The following is a 17,795-nucleotide window of genomic DNA, read 5'->3' on the forward strand; positions in this document are numbered from 1 at the left end:
GTGTGTGCTGCCTGCTACTGGCTGTTTCCATTGATACTGTGATATATTTCATCCTGTTTACAATACATTGCCACTATCTTTGGCTGCTGGGTTATTGCATAATACAGATTATTTGGCTGTATATAAATTAGTAACTTCATAGTTTCTCACTTTTGTTCCCCTTATATTAATCCATTATATAGATACCATTCTCCTGGCTTCCCAATCCACTTATTTGCATACATTTCTACTGCTACCTCACTACTGCACGCTTTCAGAAGCTCCCACCTGAATTGTACAAGAGCCAGCCTCTTGTTCTTCTGTAGCATTCTGGATTCTGTCAGACTAAATTTTCCAAAATAGTATGCCCACCTCCCTACCCAAGAATCTTCACAGGCTCCTTGTTTCCAGCCATTGCAAATACAAATCGCTTATTCTTGAACTTTACTTCTCTTATTATTCTTGAATACGTTAGCTAACTCCTCCCAATCCTTCAGAATAGGCCTATGTGCAGAATCTGGAGTGGGGCCTTCTTCCAGTCATCAGGCCCATGCTGGTCTCTCCTTTTTCTGTACCACATAGTTCAGTATTTAATCAACTACTTCGTCACCCTGTTTTTTGGGTGTTCATGAAGCGTGTTCATTCTCTGAGGGCAAATGGAACATGAGATTTGAGTCCAGATACCAAACTTTAAGAACAGAAAGGAGAAATTCAAGTGTGCACAAAGGCAAGTGAGCATGAAAGCAATGGGACTGAAATGTACACTTTACACAGCATTTCTGGGCCCATAGAAAACAAAGGACAACTCCCAGGGACCCCACCCTCCATCTTCTAAGGGAAAAATGTAACCCGAAACCGGAACAGAGAGCTCCAAGCAACAAGGGCACAAGATAAGTTTCCCTGAAGGCAAATGACAATACTAGATCTGCAACCCAAAGACTAAGTAAACTCTGAGCAAGTGTCTAGTTTGGGGAGCTAAACCCAAGACTCCTGCCTTAAAACAGGTATATAGGAAGGGAGTAATGTGGTCTCAGGCTAGCAGCGCCCCCTGCCAATAGGCAAAGGCAATCACAAATACTCTAAGGAGGAAAACATACCCTATGTCAACCCCAGGACTAATGTCAAAAGATAGGCGCTCAAAACCTGCACCCAAATGTTTGTAGCAGCTTTATTCATAATTGCCAAAATCTGGAAGCAACCAAGATGTCCTTCAATAGGTGAATGGATAAATAGTACAAGGGACTATTATTCAGCAATAACAAAAAATGAGCCATTAAACTGCAAAAGGACATGGAACAACTTAAACACATACTGCTAAGTGAAAGAAACCAGTCTGGAAAAGCTATATACTGTATAATTCTAATTATATGAAATTCTAGAAAAGGCAAAACTACAGAAATTATTTTAAAAAATCAGTGGTTGCCAGGGACTCAGGGGTCCATAGGGAGAGACAAATAGGTGAAACACACAGAATTTTTAGGGCAATGAAGCTATTCTGTTGGACACTGCAATGGTGGATACATGACATTATGCATTTGTCAAAACCCATAACTAAACAACACAAAGAATGAACCTTAATAAATAATGAATTTTCGTTTAAAAATACTGTGTCAATATTGGCTTATCAATTATAATGAATGTATCACACTTATCCTAGATGTTAACAATCAGAGAAAAAGAAAGAGGAAAAGAGGAACTATATGGGAACTCTGTGCTTTCTGTGTAATTTTTCTCTAAACCTAAAACTGCTCTAAAAATGAAGTCAATTTGAAAAAAGATATGAGCACATAATCAAACATGATCAAAAATATAATGAAACACAACATGAGTAAGGATCACGAGAAAATCTCAAGTACATCGGATCTCAGAGTTATTACATGCAGACCCTAAAAGAGTCATAGGGAATCACAAAAAAATAGAAAAAAACAAAGCATGATCAAAAATGACCAAATATATTTGAAAAAAAATCAAATTTCAGGTTTGAAAAAAATGAAATTTCAAGTATGAAAAAGATAGAGTGGCTGAAGTTTAAAAGTAAATTGGGAGAGAAAACTGCAAAGAAGACAGACCTGAAGAGAGATTCAGATGAGTCTAAAGAAATTATCCATATGCCATACAAAGTCATAGGTAGAGAAAATATAAAAAGGAAATGAACAGATATGTACTGTATAGTAACATATTCACTAATAAAGTTTAACAAGCACTTAACTGGAGTTTCAAAGTTAAATCACCACTATTTAACAGAGCAAACTTCTCAACAGCAGCAATGAAAGCCAGAAGACATGGAATAAAATAATCAGAAGTGAGGGGAAATAATTCACAGTTGATAAACCTTTTTGTTCTGCAGTAAAAATATAATAATTTCAAATTTACAGGCATCTAATGATATAATCTCAAACCATGTGGAGTAAAAATTAATAGAAATGCAAGGGGAAATTGATAAACCTACCATTGTAGTGGGAAATGTGAACAAATCTCTCTCACTTATTGATGTGTCAAGAAAATAAAAATAATATTCAATATATTATTTAAACACAATTAATAGGCTTGATTTGCCAGTCATCTATTAAGAATCCTACATCCATTCACATTCTTCTCAGGCCACATTGGACACTTACAAAATCTGGATGCACAATGGATCGGAAAGCAAATCTCAGTGAATTTTGGAGAAATGATATCATAATAACTAAATTATCTTGTCACAAGTTAATTAAGAATTCAATTAACAAAAAAGGTAAAATTTGCCTATGCATGTAGAAATTTAAAAACTCACTTCCAAGTAATTCTAAGACAAAGAACTCGCAATGGAAAAATTTTTAATATCTAATATTGAAAAATAAAAAATATCATTTGTCAAAACTCAGGGAATGCAGCTCCTTTGAAGGAAATTATACTACCAATTTTTTTTAAACCGAAAAGTCTGTCAACATAAAACGATAGAGTATAGTAGGATAAGTATAATAAAATAACAAACAAATCCAGAATCTCAACAAACCCCAAAACAGACTATGTTTAAAACATGAGTAAAATTCAGATGACCTTGAACGACATGAATTTGAACTGTGCAGATCCACTTACACACAGATTTTCTTTTACCTCTGCCCCCCTCGAGACAGCAGGACCAACCCTCCCTCTTCCTCCTCCTCCTGGGCCTACTCAGCATGAAGATGATGAGGATGAAGACCTTTATGATGATCCATTTCCAGTTAATAGACAGCAAATATATTTTCTCTTCCTCATGATTTTCTTAACATTTTCTTTTCTCTAGCTTATTTTATTGTAAAAATACACTACATAATTCACACAACACAGAAAATATATGTTAATTGACTGTCTATGTTATCAGTAAGGCTTCCAGTCAACAGTAGACTATTAGTACTTAAGTTCTGATGGAGTCAGAAGCTATAAACAAATTTTCAACTGTGCGGGAGGCTGGCACCCCTAACCATCCCCCAAACACTGTTCAAGGGTAAACTGTACATAAAACTCCGGAAAGATTGAGCTGGATAGAGCTAGAGAAAAGAAGAGAGCCACAGCAAAACATATAAAGAATGAAAAAGGGGTATAAAGCTATGAATACAGTGGAAACGTAAAAGATAGCAAAAGAATATGAACAAATTTATGCCAATAAATTTGAAGATTTCAATATATGGCTAGAAAAATGCACAACAAATTAACTCAAAGTAGAAAATTTGAATGAATTTATAATCATTAAAAAATTGAATCAGTAGTCAAAATGTTCCCACAATGTAAATATCATGCCCAGACAGTTTTGCAGACAGGTTTTACCGAACATTTATGAACAGATCATTCTAATGTTACACACAAAAAAACAAACAGTCTATAGCTCATGGGACTAGTGTAACCTCAATACTACCACTTGATAGGAACAGTAAAAGAGAGGGAGGGAGGGAGGGAGGGAGGGAGGGAAGAAAGGAAGGAAGGAAGGAAGGAAGGAAGGAAGGAAGGAAGGAAGGAAGGAAGGAAGGAAGGAAGGAAGGAAGGAAGGAAAAATTACAGGCTAATGTCACTGGCAACACAGATGTAAAATTCTACACAAAGTATTAGCAAACAGAATCTAGCAATGTAAAACCAAATCACCAAGATATTTTAAACCTAGAATGCAAAGTTACTATGGTAGAAGCTCTATTTAAGATTTATGTCATTTAGGTGAACTGATTAAATAAAAAATAATATAATCTTAATAGATGCACAAATTACATTTAATTAAAGTCAATAACCATTTGTAGTTTTTAAAAAGTAAACTAGGAAGAGAATGTGCTCCTCCATAAAGGGTATCTATAAAAGAATGTACAGTAAACATTATGCTCAATAGTGAAATATTAGAACCATTCCCTTTAAAATCAGAAATAAGACAGGGATGCCATTACCACTTCTATTTTACCTTGTACTAGAAAATCCTATGAACACAATAAAGCAAGAAAAAAAATAAATAAAAGATCATGTTCAAGTTTGAACTTATAGCATTACCTGACTTGAAGTGAGTATTTTTAACCTTATTAATAGGTACACATGAATTGGTAGGAATTAACTATTTGCCTGTATAGAATTTAGCTTTATCTAAACAGGAAGAGGAAGTAAAATGGCAAATAAACATAAAAAAAACTCAACCTCATAACTAATTCAGCAAAATGAAAATCACAACAGAGATAATATATCAAGTGTACTCAATGATCAAAAGTGGGAAAGTGAGAAAACACCCATGATAAGGATGGGGAGTAGGAGAACGCTCGTACACTAGTGGAGGGAAAACAACTGGCATTGTCTGGTAGAGGGGAACATACTGCGTGTGTTACTCCTATGTAGATATCCCGAAAAATCTCCCGAACATGTGCACCAGGTGACATACAACAGCTTTCACAGCGGCACTGCTTTTAGTAGCAAATTTTCTTTTAAAACACCCAAACCAGAAAGAGCCCAAATGTCCATCCACAGCTAACTGGATAAACATGTGCATAAATGTAATAATATATATTAGAGAAAATGAATGAGTTGCAGTTATATATCAACAGGGATAAACAATGAAAACGTGCAAAATAGGCTAAATAAATATTCCTCATATATTTCTTATGTTTTAGAAATACAGACACATGATAAAACTACTAAGCAAGGAAATTGTTAAATTCATGACAGTGGTTTCCTCTGTTATATAGGGAGGGACCACATCAACTTCTTCCTGGTAATACTCTATTCTTTAAGCTGTACCTTAATATCAACAGAATATGCTACCTCAGGTGGTACTGAATTTCCAGCCACAGAAGTTTGCTTTGTTTGAAGAAATAATGTCACTCAGGTGAGACATTTAGAGATAGAGAACACATATATCACATAGGGAATTGGAGGTGATTATCCCTACAAGGATCTTGTAACTCTAAAATTTCATAATTCCATATCCACCATAGTAAACAACACAGTGTGATACACATAAAAACAAATAATAATTACAACAAACACTGACTGACTGCTAATGTTGAAAAACACTGCTGGTTGCTAACCAACATTCTTTCTTATTCTTCTCTGCTAGAAGAATCCAATTTTGTTCAGCCATCTTTCCTTCTCCCATGTAACTCAAGGTGGTGTATCCTAGCTTGAGGGACATCTTTTACTTAATCTAAACTAATCTTGTACTCCACTGGTATAGAGTTTTAACATCTGGCCCTGTTCTGGCCAAAGAGACATGAAATAAGGTGAGGGATGTCTAAGAAATGTTTCCTTGCCCCTAAACAGGAGACCCAGAAATAGGTATTCTTTCTTGATGTTGTCATGCACAGATGTGACATCTAGAATGCTACTGCCATGATGTCGTCAGGAGAAAGACTGGCTTCAAAACTAAGCCAATTGATCCATGATGACAACACTGAGGCAAGGAATTAAAGCTGGAGTCTTACTTCTTGACTTGTTGGTAAGTAATATGTCATCTTATCATATATATTTTCATGTTGTTCATATTTTCCCACTGAAGCCATATTAACTGACACACTTACCAGGTGCATAGGATTTCCTCATTTAATCTTTACAGCAATTCCAGGAGCAAACTACCATGATGATATCCATTTGATAGTCAATAAAAATAAAACTTAGAGAATGAAAATAAGTTGCTCAAAGTCACACATATACCAAGAGGCAAATTCTGGGGTGTCTGATTTCAAAACCCATGCTAATAACCTACACATTGTCCTTTCTATGATGCATATTATTACCTGGCATTCAGCAAGCATTCCCACCCCTGAGGGTCCCTCTGTATCACAGAGCTGGTTTCTCAAATTCCCCTGCAGCTGAAGTCCTAAATTCAATTCAGTTTCTGCCAATAAGATAAACTCATGTGGAACTTAAAAGCCAAAAGGGAAATAAAGGGCATCTACTTGTGGCTGTGAGGGCTGCAAAGGAAATCCCAGTAGACATGAATGTGCAATGAAGCCCACGTTCCAGTAGCTTGTCACAAACTTCCAAAGCATTTCAGAAGCATTTTGATTACTCTAATTATCTCTTGCTCTGTTTTCACTTTTCACTTCACAATATTTTGGGTACTCCAACAAACACAAAAGCTAAGGCAGGTAAACCCATCAAAAGGGTTTATATGCCTGTAGATTAAAAAACAACTATATAAAACACCAGACAGTCATTTACAAAACTTTTTGTATTAACAGTTATGATATTGGTACTAGTCTGCTTTATCTAAGCATGACTACTAAAGCAGTATTTAACATTTTTTAAGTGATCATATGTACTTAGTGAAATGTGAAAACAGCAACTAATTAACACACTAAAAAAGCCAATACAACAGAAGACGACAGTCACCCTTTAGACTTTTGGTATTTTCATACAGGCAGTAAAGCATATTGGTCTTCTATTTAGATATTTTTATATATTATATAAGGATATGCATAATGATAGGAATTAATTACTGGTTGGCAAAAAAATGGCCACAGCGAAAGGGTCCACAAAAATTCACCTCTCCCCACAGGTCTCAGAGTCCACTCCTTTTTTCTCCTTCCACTCCTTCCTATTTTCCTGATTGCTGGATTCTAGAATTTACAGTGGAAATGACAGAGTGAAACACTAGATAGATGAGGTAAGAAGTGGTAGAAATTGACAAGAGCTAAGCAAAGTACCAGTTTATGGAGTTAACTGACAACCTGGCAAATGAAAATTTTGTGCTCTGTTGCTCAAAACAGAATTTTTCTTTATGCACAATTTTGATTGTAGAGCATGTGGTCACATATCTGACTTAAAAGATATCATTTGGAGGATTTCAAAATAGATCTTGAAACGAACCTCAATTGGCTCTTCACCGCCTTTCACTTGACTTTCCCCTATTTCTCCGTTCTCATAGTTGCTGCTCTTCTCAACCCATAGCTCAGACTTCTCCACTGTCAGTCGAAGCTGGTCTAGATCTGCCTTGATTTGCTTGTAGTTATCTACATCTTGATTAGACACCAGTAATTGCACCTAAAACAGAATAATTTCAATCTCTTAGTTGAAGTTCACTATTTCTAGAACATTTATGAATATTTTAGATGTATATTGACTATGAAAACCTACCTGGAAGTAAGAGTGAACTTTTAACCAGTATTTTCACATATTAGAATTTTTTAACTGAGCCCTAGAAAAACTTTTCAAAGTGATTTAATATTAAAAGACACCCTAACTTTATTTTCACTGCTGAAGTTAATTTTTCTGAGACTCTGTTTGAGAAGAGACAGAAACAAAAATAAGTGGGAGAAAATATCAATAGACACAATCTAAACCTCATCATACAAGTTTTTATTTTCTTATAATTTTCATGTATTATATGACATATACATATATGTATTTAATATAGAACTACCCTTTTATTTCATATTCTTTTAACATATTCCTATAAAACTGCCTAAATGATCAATACCCTATTATGTTAAATAAATAGTGAAACATATATAAGCACTTAAGTATTACTAATTAATAATCTCAAGATTGATGTCTTATTCAAAGACCACAGAGAAAAACATTAGATCCATACCAGTTCCTTTCTTTTGGATTTATGCAGTTTTCAATCACAAAATAACTATTTCAGGGCTATTGGTGCTCCTACCCAAATTCATCAGTAAAATTTAAGGATAAAATAATAGCAGTGGTAATAAAATTCCTAACATGTTGTTATCTCCCAGTGCCTTCCCAAATCTTGGTGCCTTTCATTTGTTTTAAAGACATTAACTAAAAAATCACTTGTGGGGAATGCCTTCTAAATAGATCACGTCCTGGCATAGACAAGGCCATGTCTCTGTTTAAAAATTGAAAGTGTCTCCAGGAAAAGCCACACAGTGTCATTACCCCTGCAGCCATGAAGTCAGGTTGGATGTTATTAACACTTTCAGAGCTTTTACCTTGAATGTATTGAGGACCCTCCAATCTTACCTGCTTAAATGCCTGTAAAACCTCCGCCCTCTGGCTGAAGTGCTTAAACAACAGCTGCAGGGCTCCAGACAGCAAAGGCGGGTAGTCGTGCATGATCAGATGAATGAGGACCCGTAAAAATGTCCTGCCTCCTTCATCATCAAGTTGAACTGGGTTTTTTTCCTTTCTATAGAACCAAAAATATTTCTAAAGTGACTCATATTTATATAACATCTACACTTCAGTATTAGAATTGTATACATATTCTCAGAAGTATATCATTTGTTTTTCCAAATTAGGAAGTGAACAGGAAAATATTTTCTTTGTTTTCCTCATGTAACTGATGAGGAAACGATCACAAAGAAAAGCTTGTGCCTGTCCACGAAAGCAGGGGTGATCGAACCTCCTAGTTTATCCAAGACTCACGGGTTCCTAGGCAAACTGGGATGAGTTGGTCACCTCAGCATAGACAAAAAATGGGCATCTGCGTCAATCCAAAAGCATTTATGGGAGGAGCTGTGCTAGGCTGGATGGACACCAGTGACTGATTTCCCCAGGGGCCCTACAGACCCCTACATGACAGGTGGGGAGGAGTGGGGAAGGCCAGCACGCATGTGCGTGAACCATCACCAGAGCAGCCACGGGTGTGGCGTAGGAGGATTCTGGGTGAGGTTCCACTAAAACAGAAGGTCCGTCTATTTCAAGGTGAAATCATACTGGTTCATTCTCCTAGGGAATAATGAAATTCTTCAGTAGGAAAACACAACAACAAAACTAAACTAAATGTTCACTAGAGATAAAAATCCTTTTTTGGTGCTCCTAATTCTTAATTCCTGTTTGTCTTTCCAATGACAACAACACAAACTGCAACAAGATGCTTAGTGTAGTCGCCCCCACTACCCTCGCCAACTCTATCTGTGGTTTTACTTTCTGTGGTTTCAGTTGCCCATGGTCAACCATGGTCCTAAAATATGAAATGGAAAACTTCAGAAATACATAATTCACGAGTTCTAAATTTTGTGCCATCCTGCCTGTCCCATTTGGGACATGAATCACCCCTTCGCCAGCATCTCCACGCTGTACGTGTTCCCCCCTCATTAGTCGCTTAGTAGCTGTCTCAGTCATCACATGACTGTCTCAGGGTCACAGGGCTTGTTCAAGTAACCCTTATTTTACTTAATAATGGTCCCAAAGTGCAAGAGTGGTGATGCTGGCGTATTGTTATAATTATTTTATTATTAGTTACGTTGTTAATCTCTTAGTATGCCTAATTTATATATTAAATTTTATCATAAGTCTGTATATATAGGCAAAAACACAGTGTATACAGGGTTTGGTACTAGCTGTGGTTTCAGGCATCCACTGGGGGTCTTGGAATGGATCCCTAGCAGATAAGGAAAGACTACTGTACAGATTGTTTTTAGGTTCTCATGTCAGGTCTGTAATAAAAATGAGCACCAGAAGCTTAATAATTTGTAGCTTAAATGTCTTAATTTTTCTTTTTGATCGCTATTAATTTCATTTCTGAAGAAGAAAGAAACAATATTAAAACAATAAATGGCAGGATTCCTGATGGCAAAGGAGGCTAGTCATGTCAAAGGTGTCTTGTTTTATTTAATCATGGGTATTTCCAACTGGCAAAAAATAGCTTTATTTCTCTCATATAAAGTTAATGATAATAACATTAAAGAAGTTACTTTCTTGCCTCAAATATCTAAGATTCAGGGAAGCAATGTTTTACAAGATGCGGTGATATTTATACCAGGGGAGTTAAAGGGCATTCTTGGGCTGTCATTATTTGAGGAAAGAAAAGCAAAGAATTCAGAGGAAAGTTCAATACACTGATCTCATCTCTCTTGTCCTTTTTTTTTTCACCTGACCTAAAGAAAAGCTATGCTTTCTCCTCTAGAGTAAATTAGCAGCTTCATTTCTGGCAGAAATTATGTTAGCAACAATAGAGGCTCTAAAAATAAATAGATATACAGTGAGCAATATCAAAGTATCAACAGAATTCTAAGTAAAGTCTTATTCACAAGTAAGATAAAGATATATAAATGTTACTATACCTTCCCGCAAACATAGTTTCTGCCTGAGCTGCAATTTCATCTATATCAGGAACAATAGCTGCAAAAATAAATGGTAAAATCTCTTCTTTATCCTATTTTAATTAGGAGCCATAATAGTCATATTAATACCAATTGATGTGAAAATATTTTTGTCTTAATTTCTTTATTCTCCCAAAAGTCAATTAACACTAATAATCTGATTTTAAAATGGGCAAAAGATCTGAATAGACATTTCTCAAAAGAAAACATACAGATGGCAAACAGGTTGATGAAAAGGTGCTCAACATCACTGATCATCAGAGAAATACAAATCAAAACTACAATGAGATATCATCTCACCCCAGTTAAAATGGCTTTTATCAAAAAACAGGCAATAATAAATGCTGGTGAGAATTTGGAGACAAGGGAACCCTCGTACACTGTTGGCGGGAAGGTAAATTAGTACAACTGCTATGGAGAACAGTTTGGTGGTTTCTCAAAAAAACCTAAAAATTGATCCAGTAATTCCACTGCTAGGCGTATATGCAAAAGAAAGGAAATTTGTATAACAAAGAGATATCTGCATTCCCATGTTTACTGAGGTGCTATTTACAATAGCTAAGATTTGGAATCAACCTAAGTGTCCATCAACAGACAAATGGATAAAGAAGTGTGGTAGACAGACACAATGAAGTGCTATTCAGCCATTAAAAAAAAAAAAAGAATGAGATCCTGTCATCTGCAACAACATGGATGGAACTGGCTAATTAAATGAAATTAGCCAGGCACAGAAAGACAAACTTCTCATATTCTCACTCATTTGTGGGAGCTAAAAATTAAAACAACTGAACTCATGGAGATAGAGAGTAGAATAATAGTTACTAGAGGCTGGGAAAGGTACTGGGGTGGGTGAAGTGGGGATGGTTAATGGTTATAAAAATATAGTATGATAGAATGAATAAGATCTAGTATACAGAGTAACTATAGTCAATAATAATTTGTTGTACATTTTTAATAACTGAAAGACTATAATTAGATTATTTGTAACACAAAAGATGAATGCTTGAGGTGATGATAAATGCTTGAGGTGATGACAAATGAGGTAACCTCATTTATCCTGATATGATTATTACACATTGTATACCTGTATCAAAATACTCCATATACCCCACAAATATATATATCAACTATATACCCACAAAAATTAAAAATTAAAAAAATTTAAGTCAATTGACAGTTTGAAAAAAATCACAATATAGTTCCACTAAGACATCAATGTAATTTTTTAATGTAAACTATGTTTTAAACTAATGTATTGCTGTAATCAAAAATATGTTTAAAAGATCAGAAAGCACCAGTTACAAAGGTGCCTCTTGTCTGGAGAAGTGTGTGTGTATATATAGATCATATATACACATATATGCACATACTTACATATAATTTAAATGAGTGATAACATGGGAGGATAATTAAAGAATCAAAATATACATACAATGAGCCTTGTTATTATATGGTTATTTCCAAACACCATGGTCTTTTTACCTAAGCTTACTAGTACTAAAATTCCATCCCTTTTTCTTGTGGGAAAGGGCATTTTTTTTTTCTATGTGAACCAATCATGATTCCTTACTGTCCCACACCACTAACATTTTGAAGATATCCTTCCTAAGATACCATGGGGTTTTTCATTTGTTTGTTTGTTTGTTTGTTATTGAAACAGGGTCTCGCTCTGTTGCCCAGGCTGGGGTACGGTGGCACAACTTCAACTCACGGCAGCCTCGACCTTCCAGGCTCAAGCAATCCTCCTGCCTCAGCCTCCTGAGTAGCTGGGACCAAAGACATGTGCCTCCAGTACTGGCTAATTTTTTTGTATTTTTTTGTAGAGATGGGGTTTCGCCATGTTGCCCAGTCTGGTCTCAAACTCCTGGGCTCAACCAATCCACCCCCCTCAGCCTCCCAAAGTGTTGGGATTACAGGTGTGAGCCACCATACCTAGCCAAGGTAACATGTTTAAATAATAAAATACACCATTTATTTGTCATCTCCAAAGCATAAAAAGAAACACAGTAAGATATAAAAATAGAAAAACAATTCTCCCTGAAAGGTATCCCTTACTGGTACAAAGAAAGGAAAGAGATCAAGTAAATTAGAGAGAAAGGGTTTTCTGGGGTGCCCCTAGACTTTCCCTCTGGTACTTTACTAACACTTAAAGCTCATGTTTCCAGAAGCCTGGCCTCTGGGAGTCAATAATTTTTATGCTACTGTCAATGCAACTGCCAGCAAGACTTTCTGGTTCTGCCATATCATTCCTGGAAATAGCCCTTTGGGGTTCTATACTTCTGAGAAGCAGAAAAACAACACCATTGCAAACGTGCCAGAAGAGAAGTCTTGCTTAGGCATGTTCAAGTCCTTCTGCAGAGGTGGGCTGCCTTTTGATGGGACTAATGATTCAGACAGCAGGACAGTTGGTCTAGTATCCATTTTAACTACATGCTTGTAATCACTAAATCATTCCTAACTGATTGATGGACGAAGAAAAGGGGAGAGTTCCTAATGTCACATTGGTGGCAGTTAGAAGGAAGTTTCACATCTGTGTACAAATCCTATTCTCAGGAAAAGAATTCCATTAGCTGGCTAAATCTTCAATAAGACATACTTTTCAGCCTATAATGACTTGGCCTGACCTGTCCAAAAAAAATGGTAATTTAATATTTCTTAGTTTTTCTAAAGTCCTTTCAATAGTCACAAAATTTTTACAATCATATTTGTGCTCTTTTGTTGTTATGCTCCAATGCTCAGAGATAAATTTGCTGCATTTTTACACTTTTTAAATATGAAAATTGAAATATAGTTCCAGTTTATAACCATACAAAGTAAATTTAAAAAAAAAATCCACACACACAAAATGATACCAACAACCACATTCAGGTCTTTGGGGAATGCCATGTCTTTATTCTTGGATCCGGCAATGGCTTCTCTTCAAAACACCTATCCTGATAACTACATTTCACACTGCTCTTTGATCCTGGCAGAAAAACTTCTCTTGGATTTTCACCAAAACATCATGATGCTGGAAAGATTTGGACTCTGGAGCTGGAGAGACCTCAGAGAGAATCCTTGTGCCACTACCTTCAGGACCTTTGGCAAGTAACTTAACCTTTCTGACCTTGGTTTTCTCCTCTGTATAATGACACAGTGAACAGTGCATCTATCTTATAGAGTCCTGAAGATTACAAGGAAAAGGCATTCATAGGAGTTAGCGACAAACAACAGCAAACACCTTCCACACCATTCTCAGAGAGTTATTTCATCATCTGTCTCAGTTCTTTGATGTCATTAGTGGAGATTATATCTACATTTTTGTCGCGTAAAAATATGATGAAGCTGGAAACCATCATTCTCAGCAAACTAACACAGGAACAGAAAACACTACATGTTCTCATTCATAAGTGGGAGTTGAACAATGAGAACACATGGACACAGGGAGGGGAACATCACACACCAGGGCCTGTCAGGGAGTAGGAGGCAAGGGGAGGGATAGCATTAGGAGAAATACCAAATGTACATGACAGGTTGATGGATGCAGCAAACCAACATGACACGTCTATACCTATGTAATGAACCTGCACGTTCTGCACGTGTATCCCAGAACTTGAATGATAATAAAAAAATAAAAAATAAAAGCACAAAAAATATAATCATGTTTTAAAATATGATAGGTACTTTCAAGTTCTCAGAAGAACAAAATACAAAGAGTAAATATTGTCACAAAGAGATACCTGATGGTAGTAAAGTATCTGGAGATCCACTGGCAGATGTCTCCGCATTGTCATTGTCCTCTCCAAACTCCTTCTTATATATCGACAGCATATATGAGATCCTATAATCTAGTCTGACACTCAGGATAAACTATAAGAAAGATTAAGAACAACATAAATTTCTTTCATTAGCATAGTATTTAAAAAAGCAATTCACGACACACCAATACCAGTGGAAGTATCAACCTTTCGAAGGAACTAGTTATAAGATTTTAACACCAGTTGCCACATGCTTGTCAGCCTTCAGACTAAGTAAGGGAACTCATTTCCACTAGCTAATGTCAGTAAAATCCCTAAGCCATTTTTGGAAAGAACATTTGACTCCCTATCATTGCTCTCTGAATATTCCAGCTAGAGGCACCATGGGGGTCTGGATGAAGAGGTAATGATGATGTCATTTCACTGAACACTTTGCAGAGTGCCATTGTCTCTGGGAGGAGACTGTTGAAGGTGTGACCCTCATTTCTTACACAGTAGGGCAAGAATTCAGCTACAACAGTATGACTGTGACTATACCATGATCAGTCCTAAAGCCAGGTTCTAAAAGAACAGTTGAAGTACCAGCATCTATACACCATGGATTTTCCTCACTGGTATTTGCATTTTCTTGGGTTTGGGTTGCTGTCATTGTTCTCATTCATGGATGCATGGATAGAAACTAAGTACCTAGCAAGGCTCCAGACTGTGCTAGGTACCACAAGGAATGCAAACAGGTGAAGCCTACTGCCCTCAAAAAGCCAATAGTCGAGTTGGGGAAAAAAATATAGCACTGTTAGCATAATTAGGAAACTATTGAGAGCTAAATCATGTGGTCTAAATACAACAGAAATCAAAGAAGAAAAAGCTGGGATGTGCTGCAGATCAAAGGAGGGGTTTTTACATAGGTACCATCTGTCCCTGTCTGCCTGAGATAGGCCCTATTTGACCTTTTGTTTCAGCATAATTATTAACGGTGCCCCTACATTCTCAAAAGTGTCACATTTTTGTGGTCACCCAAGTTTTAGGAAGATTGGCATTACAAGGCATCATTTAACTTTATCTCTATCCAAACCACCTGTGTCCCATCCCTCCCTCCTCCTACGCCCCTTCTCTCATCCTCTTTCCCATTCTAACAGCACTGGAGTGCCTGCACTTCCACTCTTGGTTCCACACAGGTGCTCACAGTGTCCACTTTACTTTGAATATTCTCCTCCACTTCATAATAATTACATGTTAAGATATCCTCTGTCAGGGCACAGTGGCTCATTCCTGTAATCCCAGCTCTTTGGGAGGCTGAGGTGGGGGATCGCTTGACCCCAGGAGTTCAAGACCAGCCTGGGCAACGTGGCAAAGCCCCATCTCTACAAAAATACAACAAATTAGCCAGGCATAGTGGTGCACGCCTGTAATCCCAGCTACCATGGATGCTGAGGTGGAAGAACATTTGAACCCATGAGGTCAAGGCTACAGTGAGCCAAGACTGTGCCACTGCATTCCTGCCTGGGTGACACAGGAAGATCCTGTCTCAAAAAAAAAAAAAAAAAAAAATTCTCCAAGGTCCAGTTTAAATTCTTTTTTAATGCAGCTTTCACTGGTTCCCCAGTCATAACCTGAATCAATCTCCCTCCTTTCCTCCCTCCCTCCCTCCCTCTGTCCTGTGTCTGTCTCAGTTTCTCTCTCTCTCTCTCTCTTCACCACCCCACCTTGGCTAGACTTTTATGCTTTTTATGGAAACTTCCTCCATGTCAGCTGTACTCAGCTGGTTAATTCACCAGACATGTGTTAAACAAGGTACTGAGGAAGGCACCAAGGGCATGAAAAGGTGCCAAGGATCTCAATCGTGCCTTTCAAGAACTTACGGTCTAGAGGGGAAAGCAAACACCAGAGACTCCTAGTAACATGTGGTGAGGGCTGCAACACATATTGGTTGAACTGATTCTTGGTAGCAAAGGGATGTGCAGAGCAGGAGATAACCCATGGGAAAAAAGGACTGAGAAAGGGTATGGGATTTGGCAGCCATGAGCAGAAGGCAGGGGGCAGAGCTGGACTGCAGGTGCTTCACAGGGAAGGGTGTTTAAAATCCTATTTTAAAAAGTAAAGGATAAATCATAAACAAATGAAACACCAACTTTCAGTTGATGATGTTTACATGCAGCATTGTATTCCATAAACATAATCAAAATTAAAACTTTCATTCTCTAATATGCCTACTCAGGAAAAACAAGTGGAAAGTAGAAAGAAAGGAGGAAAGTGAAGGATAAAAACAAAGGCAGAGAAAGAGAGTTAAGAAAGGGCCAGGAAGAGAAAGAGAGAGAATGAGAGAGAAATGAAAAGAGAGGGACAGAGAGAGATCTACAAAGTGATGGGGGACAAAAAAAAAAGAAGACCCAGGGGAAGAGAGGAGGTGGCACAAGGCACAGGACCTTGAAGTCCTTGTAGCACCAAGGAGTGGGGCTACAAAGAAATTCTCGAAGAGCCATTCCAAGAAAGACATTCAGAAACAGTATTCAGGCATACGGGCATGGTGAAGCCAGCGCAGCCACAGGGACAGAAAATCAGAGTGAACAGCGGTTCAAGGAGACGCTGCAGAAATGAATCAGCCCCAGACTGCCAAGCCATAGAAGCTCCATCTCATCATTTTTTAGCTGCTGGAGATTGTTTTTCTAATGCTTCTTTTCTGTAAATGTGGGCTAAAATGAGGTCACATATTTTAGAGTTTGTCCCATGAGTCGGATGACGGTAAGCTGGGGCTCAATAGGTCCACGGGTCAGGTGATCGCTACCTTTCTCAGTTTAAGAACAGGAAAACTTTAAACGATTTTTCAGGGTCATGAACACAGCATTGGGAGGCCTGCCAATATTTCTCAGGATTCAGCCTTTGAAATTCCTAGAGGAACTGTGAAACCTTTTATGATTATAAATCTAATTACTTTAAATGAACAACGTACAGACCCTTCCAGGACTACTAACCCACTTCTGGTAGCTCGGTCTATATTAAATTATGATAAAAGACACAGTAAACTGTACCCAGATTCCTAATAGGTACTTGGAAACGTCAAACTCCATTCTCCAAATCTGGAATAAATGCTATAATTAAGGTATCAAAAAAGTTATTTTCAAACTTACAAACTGCTAAGAATTCATAGCTATAGTAATGGGAAGTCTATTCACTAAACCAATGGGCATGGAATAATAATTTATCTCCTTTAAATTCTTAAAATTAGGCATTACACTAGGTTAATTTTTTCTAGTTATTCCTTGTCCTTCAGAAACAAAAACAGAGAGAGATTGTCACATATAAAATACCAAAACCAATGATTAACAATTTTTGTTAATAAGAAACAAAATTTTATTTGTGTTTCTTGCTGAAACAATAAATCTGGATATACAGAATCATATGTTCAATTCAATTACAAATAGGAAAAGAGCTGGAAATGAATCAATAACTTTGTTTGCTCTGAAATCCTTCTCAAATGAAGGTAAAGTTCAATCAAGGTCAATATTAACTTTTTTTTTAATACACATGAAAGCAGTTTATCAACCTCAAAGCACCCCACAATTGTTAGATATTATCATTAGTA

At 37.0% G+C, this 17,795-nt stretch overlaps 1 protein-coding gene across 7 annotated transcripts in view; it reads right to left on the reverse strand.

Moving 5' to 3' along the window:
- Positions 1–17,795, reverse strand: part of ITPR2 (inositol 1,4,5-trisphosphate receptor type 2) — a 496,384-nt gene that overhangs the window by 287,787 nt on the left and 190,802 nt on the right. For all 7 annotated transcript variants that reach the window (XR_010579338.2, XR_012420091.1, XM_065523922.2 and 4 more), the window contains 4 exons: positions 14,198–14,327; positions 10,440–10,497; positions 8,395–8,560; positions 7,276–7,449 (listed from right to left, as the gene is read on the reverse strand). Coding sequence is in view for 5 of the 7 variants with exons in the window: in XM_065523922.2 (XP_065379994.1) it covers positions 7,276–7,449; positions 8,395–8,560; positions 10,440–10,497; positions 14,198–14,327 (528 nt within the window). In the remaining 2 variants the exon portion in view is untranslated. The remainder of the gene's footprint in view (positions 1–7,275; positions 7,450–8,394; positions 8,561–10,439; positions 10,498–14,197; positions 14,328–17,795) is intronic.

This window comes from Macaca fascicularis, chromosome 11 (assembly GCF_037993035.2).
Source record: "Macaca fascicularis isolate 582-1 chromosome 11, T2T-MFA8v1.1".
NCBI classification, from domain to species: domain Eukaryota; kingdom Metazoa; phylum Chordata; class Mammalia; order Primates; family Cercopithecidae; genus Macaca; species Macaca fascicularis.